General features: G+C 39.7%; 1 protein-coding gene across 18 annotated transcripts in view; it reads left to right on the forward strand.

The window, feature by feature from the left end:
- Positions 1-17737, forward strand: part of PPFIA3 (PPFI scaffold protein A3) — a 63036-nt gene that overhangs the window by 35490 nt on the left and 9809 nt on the right. For 2 of the 18 annotated variants that reach the window (XM_026710933.2, XM_087917038.1), the window contains exons 13-23: positions 34-113; positions 559-703; positions 4223-4407; positions 5343-5565; positions 6954-7117; positions 10085-10230; positions 10691-10784; positions 13261-13342; positions 14249-14449; positions 14599-14661; positions 15965-15991. In XM_026710933.2, coding sequence (XP_026566718.1) covers positions 34-113; positions 559-703; positions 4223-4407; positions 5343-5565; positions 6954-7117; positions 10085-10230; positions 10691-10784; positions 13261-13342; positions 14249-14449; positions 14599-14661; positions 15965-15991 — 1410 coding nt within the window. The remainder of the gene's footprint in view (positions 1-33; positions 114-558; positions 704-4222; positions 4408-5342; positions 5566-6953; positions 7118-10084; positions 10231-10690; positions 10785-13260; positions 13343-14248; positions 14450-14598; positions 14662-15964; positions 15992-17737) is intronic. The other 16 variants (XM_087917044.1, XM_087917045.1, XM_026710928.2 and 13 more) reach the window with 14 other exon arrangements.

A 17737-nucleotide genomic window follows, 5' to 3' on the forward strand; every position in this document is an offset into this window, starting at 1 on the left:
GAACTGATCTCCTCCTTTGACCATGTCCTGCAGGAGCAACTGTTGGCTGAGATTGAGAGGATGCAAATGGAGATAGACCAATTACGTGGACGCCCAGTCTCTACCTATTCTCGGTAAGGAGGCTTCATGCTTTCAGAAACCGAGCAGTGCTCATTCTCAATATCCAAGTTCCCAAACCCTGCTAGATAATTGCTAGGTTCCCACAATAAACTGAATCACTAATTCTCAGCCTATTCTAAACTAATCTTCAGTGTTGCAAATCCAGCCAATTATTTTAACAATATTGTTAGTTAAAGCTAGAAAAGGCGTTCTATATCTAGAACATGCCTTTTGCAATACGTTTGGCCTACTCCTTTAGACTTCCTCTCACACCCATATTTTGATGATCATCTGTGTCATCATTACAATATTTCAGACTTCTTGAAGGATGGGAATAGATGTATAGAAAATGGCTGAAGTTTTGATTAAAAGAAGAGCTCTTAACTTGAATGGAATAGATCTTTTCTTCTTCCTCCATGATTATTCTTGCTCATAGTTCTTTTTCTCTGTTCCACGGAGGTCTCTGCCAGGTAGCGTGCGGGAGTTGTGTTACTTCCAAGCACCCATGCTGCCGGTAGGGGCCCACGTGGACCATTACAGCAGTGCTGGTGTAGCAAGACGTTCAAAGAAGGGGCGCTGGACTGTGAAAGATGAGGCTACCAAGGTATGGATTGTCTGTTGATGAATTGATAAGTTTATGAAAAAAACTGAGCCAAAATGAAAGGGACCGTCAGGGAGTTTTAAAATGGTATTAGTGAAATTTGTTATATTATGTTTGCTTAGAGCAGCCTTCCCTAAGCTGAATTCCTCCACAGTTGTTAAGTGCATCACTGCACTTGTTAAGTTAGTAACATGGTGATTAACAACTGGCTTCCCCATTGACTTTGCTTATCAGAAAGTCACAAAAGGGGATCATATGATTCGGGTCACAGCAACCATCATAAATATAAGTTAGTTGCCAAGTGTCTGAATTTTGATCATGTGACCCATGTGGATGATGCAATGGCTGTGTAAAATGGTCATAAGTCACTTTTTTCAGTGCTGTAGTAATTTCAAATGGTCACTAAATAAACTGCTGTAAGTGCAAATTTTCACTAAAAAAGCTTATTTCTACTGTTAAATGAGCTTTGTCTCATGATTTGTCTAAGTATGGGTGTTAGCTATTTTGTACACTGAAGAAAATAGAAGTTAGGCTCATTAGATCCCATATCAAAGTTCCTAATAAAATGAATTAATTTGTGGGTTGGTTTCTGAATGTTTCATTACCAGGTTAGTTAACATCTTCCATGGAGTTTAAGGGATCTTGCCTAACCTGGTTACAAAATATTCAGAAATCTACCCACAATCTCGGAGAAAGAACCTTCACCATCATCCTACACCTGAGCTACAGATATTTGCCACTATTGCAAATGAAGTAATTGTCTTCTGTAAGACTTGGCCATTGTATTTTCTGGTCTTCAGTATCCCTTCAAAATGGGAACTGATTATTTGGTCTGTAACCTAAAGGTGTTTTGCAGCCTTTAGGTTTCTGTATCATCCCTGAAAACACATAAGTTGCAAATGAAACATTTAAGGTTTACCAAATCATCACCTTGCTATTTATCTGGAAAAGCATAGCTGAGAATTATGGTGCACACTATAGCGGAATCCATATGTCAGAGAACATCTTTAATTGCAGTTGCTTCTAGAACATTTCAACAACTCTCTTCCCTACAATTCTTGGCCATAGTCATTCTAAATTTTTAGCATTTCAACTTTTTTAGCGAATACTCCCCCTTGCCTTCTGCCAGTTCATGACTCTAAAACAGATATTCCCTTTAGATGTGTTGCAATAAAGCCTCTATAAGCCCCCAGCAGCATCTGGAAAGCATTGAAATGACAAAAGGAATGGTTCAGCAAGGCTGGGAATTAAATCTGCCTCAACTCTCCTCTCTTATATTTATTCTGTCAGTTGTATTTAATGCCCAATGAAATCAATGGGACTTGAGAGGTAATTATTTTGTCATTGATTTCATTGAGATTTGTACAACTAATGTCTAGGTTGAGTACACTCATTGCAATAGAATATGGGAAGATGCTGGATGAAAAATAAGAAAGGGCTCTTATTGGAGGCATCTCAGGAATCTGCATATCTTTTCTGCATTTTAGACACATAAGGATTCCTTATACTTTTGGAACACTGAATATAGCTTTTGTTCTATCATGGAGGTAAAAATGTATTTTGCGGGGGGGTCCGCGATGTTCTTTGCATCAGTCAAATTACGCACAGTTTAGCTGTATTGCTGTGTTGCATATCATAAATCTGGAATTAAATATTTTTCTCCATATGAACCATAATTAAATTGAAATATATATGGGTATCCAATCTTCCATAACACATAATTATACAAACATTTTGTATTTTCCGATAGATTGTCAAACTCTTCATATATGTGTAGGATATTGATTTGGGATTTGTGTTGCTTGTCTAAGTAGAAAATACCTAATTGCCAATAACAGCTGATTTATGGAACACTGATGAAGTTAGGGAAATATATTAAACTGAAAAAGGAAAAATTAAAGCTGTTAAAACACAGAAATTAGGAAAGAATGTTACGGAATTACTGATCTTTCCATGGTTCAGTGATAGGCTCTGTTATTTAGAAATAGATAGATTTCAGAGGAAATGATATTGATTTCATTGAATGAGTAGCACAGCTAGAAAGTCTAGGTATGTAGATGTTGCTTTTACAGGACAATGTGCATACAGCATAGCAATAATTGTAATCTTTTGCTTTCCGTTTTCCATGTTATACTCATTGTTATTTTGTTTCTGTTCTTTTTTTCTTTGTACTCCTTTTTGCCATTGGACACACACCTGGTAAGTATCTTCTGATGTCTCTTTAGAGGAATGGGTAGCAAAAGAGTACTGGCAATTAGGAAGTGGGTAATCATGTATCTTATGGTAGGGGTCTCCAACCCCCAGTTTGTGAACTGACATCGGGCCACAGCATGCCAGAAACTGGGGGTGCAAACAAGCAAAGCTCCATCTATCGAATACTGGCAGCATCCGACACCCCCTCTGGTCCATGGGAAAACCTGTCTCCATGGAACTGGTCTCTGGTGCCCAAAAAGTTGAGGTTGCTGTCTTATGTTGCTACCTACTAAATGTTGCTACCTACTAAATGTTGCTACCTACTAAAGCTGGGTAGCTCTTATGGTAGTTTTCATATCTGTATAGTAGGAATGGTCAATCTTTTCAAGCATCAGATACCTGTCCTTCTGAGATTTTTGTGTCTTAGCTCATGTGATGTTGCTAAATTTCATAAGCTGTTGTATTAGAATCATGCATCGTAATTGGCAGATGATACAACAGGGTGTAAAATAGGGTATCAATTCGAAACATTAGAAAACAGAAGCTGGATTCAAAATATTCTTTGTATGTTAAAAATGTGGGGTGAAAAATAAAATAAAAAATAAAGAGTAGAGGGGCGAGAGGAGAGGAAAGATAAATGCAAAGTTCTCTTTGGGAAAAAGCAACTAAAAGCACAAGAGATAGAAATAGGAATGAAATGTACAAGTGAAGACATTCGTAGAGTTATAAGTGATCACAAGTTGAATGTGAGTCAGCACTGTGACACAACTGCCCAAAAAAAGATAAACACTATTTTAGACTGTATTAATAAAGTTTACATTTTAAATCAGAGGCACTAATACTTGTAGTCCTATTACAATCTGCATCAGTCAAATCCAGTCTCAAATATTACATGCAGTTCTGGTCACCAAATTTTAAGAAAGATTCAGAGAAGCCTTATAGAGAAATAAGGGAATGAGAGAAGGTGGCATGCAGGGCTATGATAGCATTTTTCAAGTCGATGAAAATATGTCATAAGTAAGGTCAACATCATTCCTCTGTATTGCTGTAGAAGATGGAATAACATGAAGCAAGTCATGGTTCAAGACCATGTTCTAAAAGCAGTTTAGAGTGGAATTGTACAATTTCATGTAAACTCAAGAACTTGGTTTTTAATTTTGGGTAGGATGGGAGATTTCAGTGCAGTCTTAAAACTCAGTGGGCATCCTGGGTCTTGTGGGTGTCCTTTTGTGGTTCCTGCTTTCTATTAACTAACCAAGAAAGGAGGGGTTAGATTTTCTCTCACTGTCTTGTTTTCTTTCTTGACAGGCCTTTCCCCCCTAATTTCAGGAGTGGGAGAGGGCTCAGCAAGCAGCCGGAGGCTCTTTTGAGGGTGGGCTGGATGGTTCGGATGAGGATGAACGTGATCCTCTCTTCAACTCAGCTGATCTGCTGTCTCCCAGCGGACAGGCTGATGTACAGACTTTGGCCATCATGCTACAAGAGCAGCTGGAAGCCATTAACAAAGAGATCAAGTGAGTTGTCCTGGCCAGACGTAGAGCAACATGCGTGGGCATAGTTAATCTGCCTGAATTATAGCTCTCTACTCCTGCTTGCTTGACCCAGGTGTTTTCGTGCCTTAGATTTTCTTATGAAACTGTTTTAAGGCTTTTCCAAAGTACAATGCCCTATGTTTTCAGCACTGCCCCAATGCCCAATGTAGGAAATCTGTATATGAAAAACATATCAAGAGAATTCTGATTTAGTCCCTAATTTTTTTACTTTTACATTTTCTTTAGGTGATAATGACAGCCAGCACCCTACATTGCAACCAAAGGGAGGGTCTCTTTCCATCTAGCCCTGTATTGCAATTATTTTATATATTGCTCTACATCACAAGAACAAATAACCAGTGGGTTATGGATCAAATGAAGCCCAGTAATTCCATTTAATTCCATGCTTGTAGATTATACTGCATATTATAATTTATAAAGTACCCTGTTTCTCCAACAATACGACCTCCCCCAATAGGAAGTCCCAGCATGTTTTATAGGCATGAAATGAAATTAAGCCCCTCCCCCCAAATTAAGGCCTATATTAAAACATGCGAAATGGGGGGAATGGTGGGGGGGCTTTCCGTTAGGAAGTATTTTTGTTGCACACCTGGATATGGTGCTGCCTGCGTTGACCCCGATACGAAGTGCCCCACCAAGGTCAACATCCAAGCCGTCGCCGCCCGCCCGAAGATGCAAGGGGGGGAATTAAGTCACCCCTGAAAAGATGGCCTAGCCATTTTTTCGGGGCTCAAAAAAAAATAAGTCCCGGCCTTATTATATGAGAAACACGGTATTATATTTTATATGTAATTATAAATTATATACTGCAATTATAATTTATAGAAGAGAAGGTAAAACACATTACCCTGATCATCCACAACATATCATATTTTTTCTTTGCTGGCTATAACAAGACTGATCCAAGAGGAGAAAGAATCCACCGAACAGCGAGCAGAGGAGATTGAGAGCCGAGTCACCAGTGCCAGTCTGGATGGATCCTTGGGGCGCTACCGTTCAGGCACTTCCATTCCTCCCTCTGTCACCAGTTCAACTCTTGCCAGCCCTTCTCCCCCCAGCAGTGGCCATTCTACACCGCGCTTGGCCCCCCACAGTCCTGCTCGTGATGGAGAAAAAATGGTACATCGTAAACAGATCTGGGCAGGAGACAGCTGCACATGACTGCATCCATACAATTGTTTCATTGCAGAAACATTGATGTTAATCACCAAAGAGTGTACTGTAGTGGTTAAGAGGTTCAGCCAGGACTGTAAAAACCCAGGTTTCATCTTCACCTGTGGAGTCGCTATTTCTCAGTCTCATGGGGTTGTTATGGAGAACAAGGGAGAAGGGGACCATAACACATGCACATCCTTTCTTTTGTTCACATATCAAATGTTTTACTCTCTTCACATCCTTCTTCCTCTTCCCAACCTATTGCAGGGTGTAAGAGCAAGAAGGTAGTGATCTACTCCCCAGCAGTTGGTTGATTATCTTCTGAGGGAGCCAATAAGTTTATCAACAATAAAAGAAAATACCAGTTTACTCCTGGTGGCTCCTTTTATCTTGTTCATCCGCTATCCACTAGAAAACTGGCCAGGGCTCTCTCTACTCCCAGAATACACATATTTTGTTTTCAAGGGCTGCATGTGGTCTCCAAGTCACAGGTTGTCCATTTGGAATTATGCAGTGCAGCCCCAGTTCTTCAAGGCTACAGAGATCTTACCCCATTCTATCATTTAGCTACAAGCGTTAGGTAATAAATCCCAATTTTCAAGGGTCCAGATATTGGATTTGAAGGCAATAATAAAAGTTTACCTGACATCTGAAGTGGTCATTATTAGAAACAGTAGGGGTTAGATAGGCCTTTGGCTTGCTTTGCTCAGCCTTTTCCTCTTGAGACTAAATGTCATTAAGTTTAAAACAAAATCTTTTTTTAATTGTTCAGTTACTTGTTGTACATGCGTGTTTAAAGCTTATTATTGCTATTGTAATAATCTGAAGGACATCAGAGAGAGAGAGATATATATAAAAGAGATACCAAATTTATGAACAGTTAGTTGAGCTAAATTAGTTTTAGATTGAATGTAGCCCAGGGTTGGTTAAATTTATGCTTCTTAAATTACTAATAGTTTATTGCAGGACATTGAAATAAGGAATAAGGTTCCCCTCAACACATGCTCAATCTATAAAATGATCTAATTGCAGAATTAATTTTCTGCTTTTCTGGCTTGTAAATCTTGATTTTCTCATAAACTTCAGCAGCAGCCAATTTTAGAGCAATACTCTCAAATTCTTGTTGAGGTTGTTAAACAAGGAATCAAAACCATCTGCAATATTGCCACAATTTACAAGGAGATTTTAAAATGAGGTACTATGTTGCACAATGAGATCCCTGATTTTAGTCTCAAGGATATGTGACCTTCACTCCTATGCAACTTGAGAAGCTCCCAGAGAGCAGCGTTTTCCATCCCATCTGACCAACTGACAAATGGATTGTTTTTTGTACCATTTTCTCATCCCGGCAGAACCATGTTGCCAAGGAAGAGATGCGAAGCTCTGAGGAGAAGGCCTTAGCATTATGCGAGCCCCCAACCCCGGCAACCCCCCGTACAATGCGTCTTGAACGTATGACTCAAGCATTAGCTCTACAGGCTGGAGCACTGGAAGATGGCAGGGACCTGAGGACCAGGTAATTGCAAAACCCTACTGGGCCTTGGAGTGAGGAATGGGAGAACCGAGGTAGAGCATTCAGTGCAGGGGCTGGCTTTTATGTTTAAGGATGTGGCAGAAAGGAATGAACAGGCCAGACAGTCGGGTATCTTGCCTGAAAGAGGCCCACAGCTGAGTTCCACAACCTGGACAGGTAGATTTATTGCAATTGTACCTAGTTGGGCTTAATTATATTAGAATAAAGTGTCAAATTCCAACTTCTAGGCTCAAAACTGTTGCTTTATTAGAATTGCAAAGTTCAACCAAAATAAAGGTGCATTGGATGTATTCTCCACCATGAGTTATTTGTAAAAATGATAAAGGCAAAATACAAAAAATACATAAAATATAATGTTATGACATCACAGACTTAGAATGAACAGGAATAATGGTAGGTTAGAATCAAGCTTGTAGTCATTTAAATTTTTATTTATTCATATTTAAGAACTGCCCATCTGCCTCACAGGAGTCAGTGTACGATAAAATATTAAAAGCATAAAACACTATATAAAATTTAAAACAGGCAAGGAATGTTATAAATTAATTAATTAAGGATGGGGGAAGGGCTTGACTGCATGGTCTTCTGCTTGCCCCATCTCTGGTCTTCCAGTTTCTCTTCCTGGCTGGCCACACATGAATGCAAACGCTCAGGGGTCAGTGGTGGGTCCCATAATGCTTCAATTCTCTCACTCTCAGCTCAGTGGGGATCCAACCATCATCCTCTCTGGACATTCCCACTGACTAGTGGGAGGGGCACAAGACTCATTACCCCTATTTGCCCTGACTCTCACTCAGGAAAAGACTGAATATAATAACTACACATGCAGCAACACCAACTCTTGGGCCTCCACCATGTGTCCCTCTCCCTTGAGTGGAAGACCCACCATTAACATACTGGAGGGGCCTCCTGCCAGGGGCATAGAATCCGCATTCCTGTCCAATCTGTAGGAGAGCTTTGGTGACTGTCCTTAATGGAGGCTGGTGTGGGCCCATCCACCAACTGGGCTTCTGTGGTCTGATACTGGCTCAAAGTCATGTGCTTGCAGCAGTGCCGTGGTTTCTGTGCCTGGCTGTGCAGTTACTCCTTGGGCCCCAATTGCTCTTAGAACCAGCGTCTTAGCTGTATATCAGGCTGGCCACTTTACTGCTGTTTGAATTGATCGTCACCTACTTCTCCAGCAGGCTTCTCAGCTGATCTGCAGGCATCCACCATCAGCTTTGCTCCTTGCTTACCTATCCCAAATCACTGAACTCCCTAGCCGCTGCTTACCTGTCCAATGAATTCCAGGGGTCAGACAATGAATTCCAGGGGTCAGACAGTTATCTAACTCTTCCTCTGGATGTTTAGTAATTCAATTTGTTCCCCAGCTGATCCTGGGCCTCAGATATCAAGTTATGCTATGCCGCCACTACCACTCAGCTATTCCTGGTGGCTCCAATATTCCTTGGCATTTCCTGGTGGCTCATCAGCTGGACTTGGTAGCAAATCCCAGGCAAACAGTTGTTCCCCTACTCCACCGGCACCAAGTCGATTATCGTTGCTACTGCTCACCTGTTTCCAGCAGCTTTGTTCCTCCTGGCATCTTAAGGATAGAGCTTGTGGGCTTGGTAGATCAGTATTTCTAGCCAGTTTGATTTTAGTTCTTCCAGGCATCATATTCTAGAGCCCAGGAGACCCAGGAAAAGCTCTCCTCATAAAGCAGGCATAACAAGCAGGCACCTCATAAAGTAGGTAGCTGGACAGGCAACAAGTTTCATGAAAATATATTTTTGTTTTTTTCCATTGCCTACTTATATTCCACTGAATTCTGTGCAAAACCTATTAATTGAACATATAAAAACTATACATTAAAGGAAGGAAGGAATGACTGAACATACATTCATACATGAATTACCATGTATCGATTTTTCTTGGTTTTAGCTGCCTAATTTGGGGCTTTCAAAACAAATTGTTTTTATTTTCCTAAAGTATTGGAAATCCTTGGCTGACCTAGTAGAGACCTCCCTAAATTCTAATACTAGATACCAACCAGCTGCTTCTGACTATATAGAATGGCTGAATTTGTGCTGAGAGCTTCAGGAAGATACATGTTTTGAAGACAGAATTAGTTGCTAAAGAAAAAGAGGCTATAAAGTGAAGTTTTGAGTAAAAGATTGTGGGGTATATAGACAAAGCAGAACTTTTAAGGTCTGAATTCACTCAAGACATTTACGTACAGACTTTAGTTTATATACCATACTATGCTCAAATAAATAAACATGGCTATAGTCGGGGTGGGATTCAAATTTTTAACAACTGGTTCTGTGGGCATGGCTTAGTTGGTGGGCATGGCTTGGTGGTCATGTGACTAGCTGGGTTGGCCAACTCAACCTCACTCACATTGAGGCATGCTTCTCCTTGCCTGGCCTCTCATGACTATGGGAATGCTGCAACAGTCGTAAGTGTGAAAAATCATCATAAGTCACTTTTTTAGTGCCATTGTAACTTTAAATGGTCATTCCACACAAGCAAAGTACCAGCAAAGGCAGGAAAAAAACTCCAGAGATGTTCCTGATACAGGAAGTCTAGTCCTGCCAAGAATGTAATAAGGGTTAACGGAGAGGCAGTTTCTGTAAGCAACACCAGAATGTTTCCTTCCTGCCTTCCTTACAGGATTAGGCCAGTAATTTCTTCTAACAACCAGTTCTCTGAACTGCTTAGAATGTTAACAACCGGTTCTAGTGAATAGGTGCAAATCTGTAGAATCCCACCTGGTTATATGTCACCTTATATGCTTAGATCTTAGTTGAGTCTTCAAGAACACTAATCTACCTGTTTTGTCTTAGATTAGAATGTTATACCAACCCAATCCAGGAGGCAATTTTAATATTGGGACAATTTATTGCTGTCCTTTTTCATATGCCGTCCGTATAGTATTTCTAATTCTGATTCTTTCCTTTGTTACAGTCTGGGGACAGATGGCACGAATAGCAGTCAGGATTCCCTACACAAGTCCACCAAGAAGAAAAGCATCAAATCTTCCATTGGGCGTCTCTTCGGCAAGAAAGAGAAAGGGAGGCTGGGGCAGTTGGGCCGTGAGTCCCCCTCACTTGGTATGCTTTCCCCACCCACAGACTCAGTTTGATCTTTTTTTCTCCCACTAAAACAAGACCCACTCCTTCCTGTAAATATAGTTCTATATCTATATCCTTGTGACCAAGGCCTCTGTTTCGAATTGTAATCCAACACATCTGGAGCATATCAAATTCAGAAGGACTACTCATAACTTGGCTTTTCTGTCTCTTGTCAAAAACACTCTAACAATTAGGGAAAAAAACAACCTCTTGCCTTTCTTGAGATCCTCGCCCTCGCTCCCTTTAACTTTTGGTTGAGCTGATCTTACTGGAATGAGCAACATGGATCCTGCACAAAGATTCTGCTATCTCCAGTCTGTGAGTTTCATCACATGGAGAAGTAGCTGCATAGCAATTCTCTCTTGAAAGTTGAGGCAGTTAATGGCGGCCATGATGTGTTTCTCTTTCTTCCTGTTTAATTGTCCACCTTTCTTGACAGCTGGGACACCATCTGATGAGATGTCACCTGCAGACCCCCTGGGCCTTTCCAAACTCTCAGGACCTGTGGACAAGGATCGTAGGAACAAAAAGAAGTAAGAATGGGGATGAAGAGGAGGACTGATAGAGATTCCATAGTTTTTCACCTGCAAGACTCCAAAATTAGCCTGGCTTGTGAAGTCATTGGGTGGTACCTGGAGGAAGCAGTACTACACTTTGAGCAGTCCCACACTTGTCTTTGAATGTTAAACTGGTTGACATGCAGGCACCTATTTATTTAGCATATGGTCCATCATACATGGACTTGCGATATATATTAACATTTCATATAGATTAATAAATCACAATAAAATATAAATGTCAACAATATATATATTCAAATACCAATGTTTAGGCCATCTAACCATTGAACTACAGCATTATTTATATGAAAAAAATCATTATTTTAATAATCAGCATTATTATTGGACCGGTACATGTGACATACAGTTTGACATGGAATCCCGCAATCACCTGAGAGGAAGATACTATTTATATAATGGGTCCTGGCAGATGCTGTTTGATACTATTTATATAATGGGTCCTGGCAGATGCTGTGTGAGGTGCAAATCCTAGTCAGAATTTGAATTGTCCATTGCTGGCATGATAGTTCCAAAGCCTGGCAGCTTTTTTGTGGAATCATTTATGTTTTCCTATATTTGGGTGTTCAAGGACCCATTTGGCTTTCCATTGGGAATCAGTGTTAAAGTTGTTGAGTAGGTGTGCAAATGCCAGCGGAGCTTCCTGGGTTTGAATCTTCCTGCCAATAAACAAAGAAAGTCAGTATGCACCAATAGGAGTGAATTGTTCTTAATTTTTCTGTATTCTTTCACAAGTAGCATCTTGCCTTTATGAAGCTGGCAGTGCTATATGGCTCAGAACAGGAAGGCAGCAAGTTAGAGAGGTTTTAATACATCCACTTATAATCCTCATGGTGTCTTTGAGTCTGGTGTCTAGCTTACTAGTATGGCAGCTGTTAAGCCGTAAAGGGGCATAGTATTCTGCTATGGAGTAGAGCAGCCCTAGTGCTAATGACCTGAGAGTGGCAGCTGAAACCCCCATTTAGTTCCACATAATTTCTGAAGTATATTGTTCCTAGTACTGATTTTTGTCACCATATTCCCTAGATGTATGTTAAAGGAGAGAGTCCAGACCAAAGTTATTGCAAGAGTCTTTGGGTGTTGGTTAAAGGGGAGTATGCTGTTGTTTAAGTAAACCTTTGTATGCTAATTTGTTAAGGTGGAACCACATAGTTACTGTTTTGCTGTGCTAGGAATAAGCCTCCAGTCAGTGAATAATTTTCCTAAAATCTTGAGTTCTTTGGACAGGAGGCTACCTACCAGCTCCATGTGTTTTTCTTGTTCTGCTGTGGGCAAATAATCAGCACATCCAAATTAGATATATATAAATTGAATAGTGTAAGTGCCATTATAGAGTCTTGTGAGAGACCATTGTTTAATCTTACCTTATTTATATTGCCCCCATTATTATCTGAAGGGACCTATCACTCAGATGTTATTAATTACTTGATAGAGACTTTTGAAGGGCATAATACAGCAGTGTTATACAACTTTGTATAATAACTTGTTATACTGGGTCATATGCCGCACAGTTAGTTCTCCAAAATGGTATGGTTTTTAGGCCTTGTTGAAGTTCTGCTTCAATATAGCATGTTAGACTTAGCACCTGATCCACACAGTTCTGGTTTTGCTGGAAACCAGCTTGTTCCATGGGCAGATGTTCATCTGTTATAGAACTATCTTGTTTAATCTTTCCACAAGTTTGGAACTGAAGCTCAAAAGAACTTTGAGCGGTAGCTTACAATTCTATCTTGTGGTTTGTCATATCTAAGAAGTGATATTATTTTAGTTTTTTTGAACTCTGCTAGCAGGCAAACTACTTGAAAACTATGTCCAATTCCATGTGCGCCTCTTGGTGTTATTAGGAATTCTGGATGAATGCCATCGAAGCCTGGTGCTTTACTGTATTTCAGGCTGTCAACGGCAGTTTCAATTTTTTTTTTATAGAAAAGGAACAAGAGTACTTAGAATGCGTTGAGTCACTGAAAAGCTGAAAGTGCTTTCTTGATGAGAGTGGAATGTCCCTTCACCCTTGGTGCTTTTTGAGAGAGATACGACTTGAGAGGCTATTAGATCAGGCATTACATTGGGTGTTTGTTGTGCAGGTTGTCTCGCTTCACTCAGTTTCCTTAATAGGTTCCTGTTGGATTTGCTGAAATTTAGTGATTCTGTGCATTGTTTCCATATCTTACATTGAGTTGCATCCAAGCTATGTAAGAAATCATTGGGGATCTCCAGATCACTGCTGTGTAGGAAGATCTGATAGTCTTTTAGTCTCTTCATTCCATCCTGGGATTTATTGTCTTCTGAACTGTCGAGTTACCATATTTCTTTTTGCCAGGGCAGGCATAGGAAAATTGAGGATCAGAAGGAAAAACAATCTTGGGATTTTCAGAAGTTATCCCACCCCACTCCCCAAATTCTCTCTTATTTCTGTATTTTCTGTTCACAGGCATGAGCTGTTGGAAGAAGCTTGTCGACAAGGGTTGCCTTTTGCTGCCTGGGATGGACCTACTGTTGTCTCATGGCTGGAGGTAAACAGCATGGATGAAAAGTCAGATTCTGGGAAGATGGTTACTTGCATCCCAATCACATTAACTCTGTACCATGAGCAAATTACAGAAACTCCTTTTCTGGTTTGTTTAGCATAGTATACAAATTAGGTTCCTTATCTCATTATTCAAAATAAGCCAAGAATTCAAAACCAAGATCAAACCTTGACTTTTAGCTGTGGTTTAATTGCAGGGGGAGCCATTAGAACCTAGTTTATATGAGATGTTCAGTGAATAATGGAAGATGGATCTGAGATTGATTTAGCTGTGTCCCCTGGCACAAGTCATATAGGATCACTTGTGCTTTCCATAAAACTTCCTTAAGAATTTGTTTTAACATCAAGCATAAATCAGCAATTTTTATCACAAAAAGTATAAAACTGCACCTCGTGTTACATAGAATCTTTCCACTGTTTGTAAAGTAACAAGGGAGAAAGGCACACACAGAGTTGGACTGGACTGAAATTCAATGAATGTTATTTGGAATTTTTCCTTTTTTTTTCCTATTCATTAAAGCAGTTTGTATTCTACTTGGACCTAAAAAAAGTTAATTGTTGTTTTAATAGAGCAGAGGGTTTTTTCTGCTACAGTTTTTTCAAGTACTTTTTGAAGCAGCCACAAGTTTCAGAGAAAAAGATTGCTTTTTTATTGCATGCAGTATCTCATCAAGATTAAAGATTGCATGGAACATGGACCTGTGAACTTCTTCCCACCCCAGCACAGGCAGTGAACATTAAATCCCTCCTGTTGACAGTGAATTAAAGGGCAACATTTGCTCATCCAAGAACCAGCAATTTCATGGAAATTCCACCAGGGCCAAATGAGACCATGGGTTAGGGGTTGATTTTGTTGTATCTGTTTAACCTCTCTTCCCGTTTACTCTGGCAGCTGTGGGTGGGCATGCCAGCCTGGTATGTGGCTGCTTGCCGTGCCAACGTCAAGAGTGGTGCCATTATGGCTAACCTGTCTGATACAGAAATCCAGCGAGAAATTGGCATCAGTAATCCTTTGCACCGACTTAAGTTGCGCCTTGCCATTCAGGAGATGGTTTCCTTGACCAGTCCCTCAGCTCCTTCTACTTCGCGTACAGTAAGTGATGGGTTCTGTATACACTGCCCTTTGCTGGGCCTTCTCTTGACTAGCAAGGAAACGGACAGCTTTCTGCTTTCTCTATTTGTTAAGATTCACAACTGCCTCTTTCCTCTCCTCTCTCTTTTCCCCTTTACTATTCTTGCTAGTCTACTGGAAATGTGTGGATGACACATGAAGAGATGGAATCTCTCACAGCCACAACAAAGCCAGTAAGTGTTACTGCTACAGGTCCTGTCCCTCAAATCAGCTGCCTTTTCTCTTGGGTTCCATGTTGTGGCTGTATCCAGGATCTTATATTGCAGTTTCCTCTGTGTGATTCTATATGTATGCATGATTAGAAGATTAGATGGCACAAACTTTGCGTGCATCTTGTCAGTAGCTTTCCTATCCAAATTTGCAGTTTTCTTCCTATTATTGATTTGGCAGGAAATCCATGCTTAGGGACAACACTTGGTGTAAGCGTTCTAGTTTCTTTTTATATTTGGAAGAACTAGTAATAAACATTAATTCAATGTAGGCCAGCCTTTTCTTACTAGTGCCCCATCTTGAACTAATCCAGTGTTTTTCAACCTCAACAACTTTAAGACTTCAACTTCATACTAGCTGGGGAATTCTGGGAATTGAAGTTCACAGATTTTAAAGTTGCTGAGGTTGAGAAACACTGAACTAATCTATCATTCCATGTCCCCTTGGGAATTCCTTAAAAACTGCAGTGGGACTGTGGGATCTTCATGGTTGCCATTTTTTTTTTTAAAAAAAACATCCTATCATTGAGTGAAACCATCTGAAATAATGTGCTTGGTCTATTACCTGAAAACAAGAATGACAATATAAGTAATTTATAGAGTGAAGTAGAGTAGTCACTCTTTCTTGAGCTCATGTGATTGGCTCCTTTAATCTTAATTTCCCTGGGGATTCTGCAAATGCTTCTGTTTGGAGACCGGACGTCCAGATGCAGCAAAATGAATCAATGGAGAAGATTATACTGGTTCACATTGTAGGAGACCTTTTTCTTGGGAGAGAGTAAGAAGAAATGGTGTAGCTGAGGGGTCACCAACCTTTCGGACTTCAGGGACCACTAAGTTCATAATTTTAAATCCCGTGGACCACTAATATGCATTTTTAAAAAGATAAATAGTATTTAGTGTAATATAAAAAATGCAAATAATTTTTCAGCGGACCACCAAAATTTTCTCGTGGACCACCAGTTGGTGTAGCCCAATTCTCTCCCTTTGATGCTAGGCTTTTTTTCCTTAAGACTCACTTTTTTTGCATGACAATAGCTGGGCTCATTGGTTAATGTAATGGGATCCTTACCCCTCACCCATCTCTTTTTATTGCATGTGTAGATTTATATAAGATCAACTGGAAATTGCTTACTACAATGGAGACATTTCCATTTGCTTTGAGCTACTATGATGTGTGTTTGTGGGGGAAAAAAAGTACATCTCAAGATTGCCTTAATGATTCCTTTCTACTTTCCTTCTTGCTTTCCACTTAATCACTATACAGGAGACAAAGGAAATCAGCTGGGAGCAGGTATGGGCGGGATTCACATGCTGACTGTCTTAATTTGTGTGTGTTTCTATGTATTTATTTCCTTTTATGGTAGAGAGGAGGGCTGAAGCTAAAAGAACTTGCATTTCATTAAGTGAATGGACAATATGATCAGAATGTTATATGCAGCTAAATGATTCAGAGTGAAGGGAAAATACTTGCACCGAGAACATGCTTCTTACAAATTGGTCTTAAATCAGTGCTGAAATTCATAACTTAAATTCAGTAGAATTCTTTTAGCTCTAATAGATGTGTTCACTGTATGTTATGTGAGGAAACTCTCTATAAATATTTGTTTAAATAGAATTATTTACCCAGGCACATCTGATATTTATTACAGTAATCAGAGATTGTGCCAATGTTGGAAGAGAGAAACAATTATATGAATCTTTTTGATTCCCTCTGTTTGTTTTGTCCTGCTTTCCACTTATTATGGTTATCTATCCCCTGCTTCTGTATCTTCTGATGGCCAGCTGTGATTAGGTGAGGAAGTATCTTGTCTGAGGACAGCTGCATGAATTAACTAGAAGAAGTTCTCTTGTTCTGTAAATAAGTGAAGAGGAAAAGGGTATCTTGAACCACCACTCCCGCCCACCCGTGGTGCTTGGGAAAAATATTCTTCCCTGGCTATTTAAAATACCTATAATTTAAGAAGATTTTGAAGAAACTGGAACTGATTCAGAGAAGGGAAGGGAAGATAAACAATAAAAAATCCTGGAAATTAAAACTTGGTAAGAGAGATTAGAGAAATATAACATCCTTCAAGTAGCTACAGGACTGTTACATTGAAGATGGCTAAGATCTATTCTCTGTTGTGTGAAGATACAGAATAGTGGTTTTAAATGGTTGAATGTAGAGAAAAGATCCTAGCAAGAAAAGCAGTTCAACAATTGAGCCAATTATTTATCTGATGATATCTCTTCCCTGGATCGATATATGTACAGGCTAAGGCAAGACACCTCTTTTTGATGCTTTTAGCTTTTATTCCTCTTCTGAGCAAAGGGTTGAATTCACTGTCTCCTACCTCTTTGCTTCTATTATTACAGCCTTCACATTTGTGACCCCCCATCTAGAGGCTACTGCTTTCCATAGTAAGATTTCAGACTAAGAATAATGTTAGAGTTTCAAAGAAAAGGGGATTTCACATCAGATCCCAGATTAGAAAATTATTCAGTACTGGATCCTGACTGGAAAATTGTTCTCTTAACTAAGCTGCTTTTTTCTGCTTTTGTGTTAGATTTTTTTACACTACTGTTCTGTGACTCATTGTTGGGATTTTACATAGTAATAAAACATAATTTTAACCATGATTTGTTAGATAAACAATTCCTGAATTTTCTCAATGTATTAAACTAGGATAGTTTTCAAGCCCCAATGACTGGGCTCACATGGCACAAAATCGAGCAACATTTGATAGAGCACAGTATCTGAAGCCTGCCGCTGAGTCATATCTACAGTCCGTTTGCATCAATACCATCTGGACTGCAGACAGCAGCAATGTTTTAAGATTTCTTATATCTATAGTAAAGGGTACCGAATTTAAAAATAATCCGCCAATTCCCCAAATATATTTTAAAAGAAGCATTTATCAGGGAACAGCTAACAGCTAAATTGTTATGTGGATGAAATGGAATAATTTTAACTTACCATTTGGAATACAAAAATAACATGAAAAAAACCATTTTGGGAAGGTATATTGCATTTGGAATGCCATCAAGGAAAGATTCT

The sequence above is a fragment of the Pseudonaja textilis genome, chromosome Z (assembly GCF_049901715.1).
Source record: "Pseudonaja textilis isolate UNSWEBS1 chromosome Z, rPseTex1.2, whole genome shotgun sequence".
Lineage (NCBI taxonomy): Eukaryota > Metazoa > Chordata > Lepidosauria > Squamata > Elapidae > Pseudonaja > Pseudonaja textilis.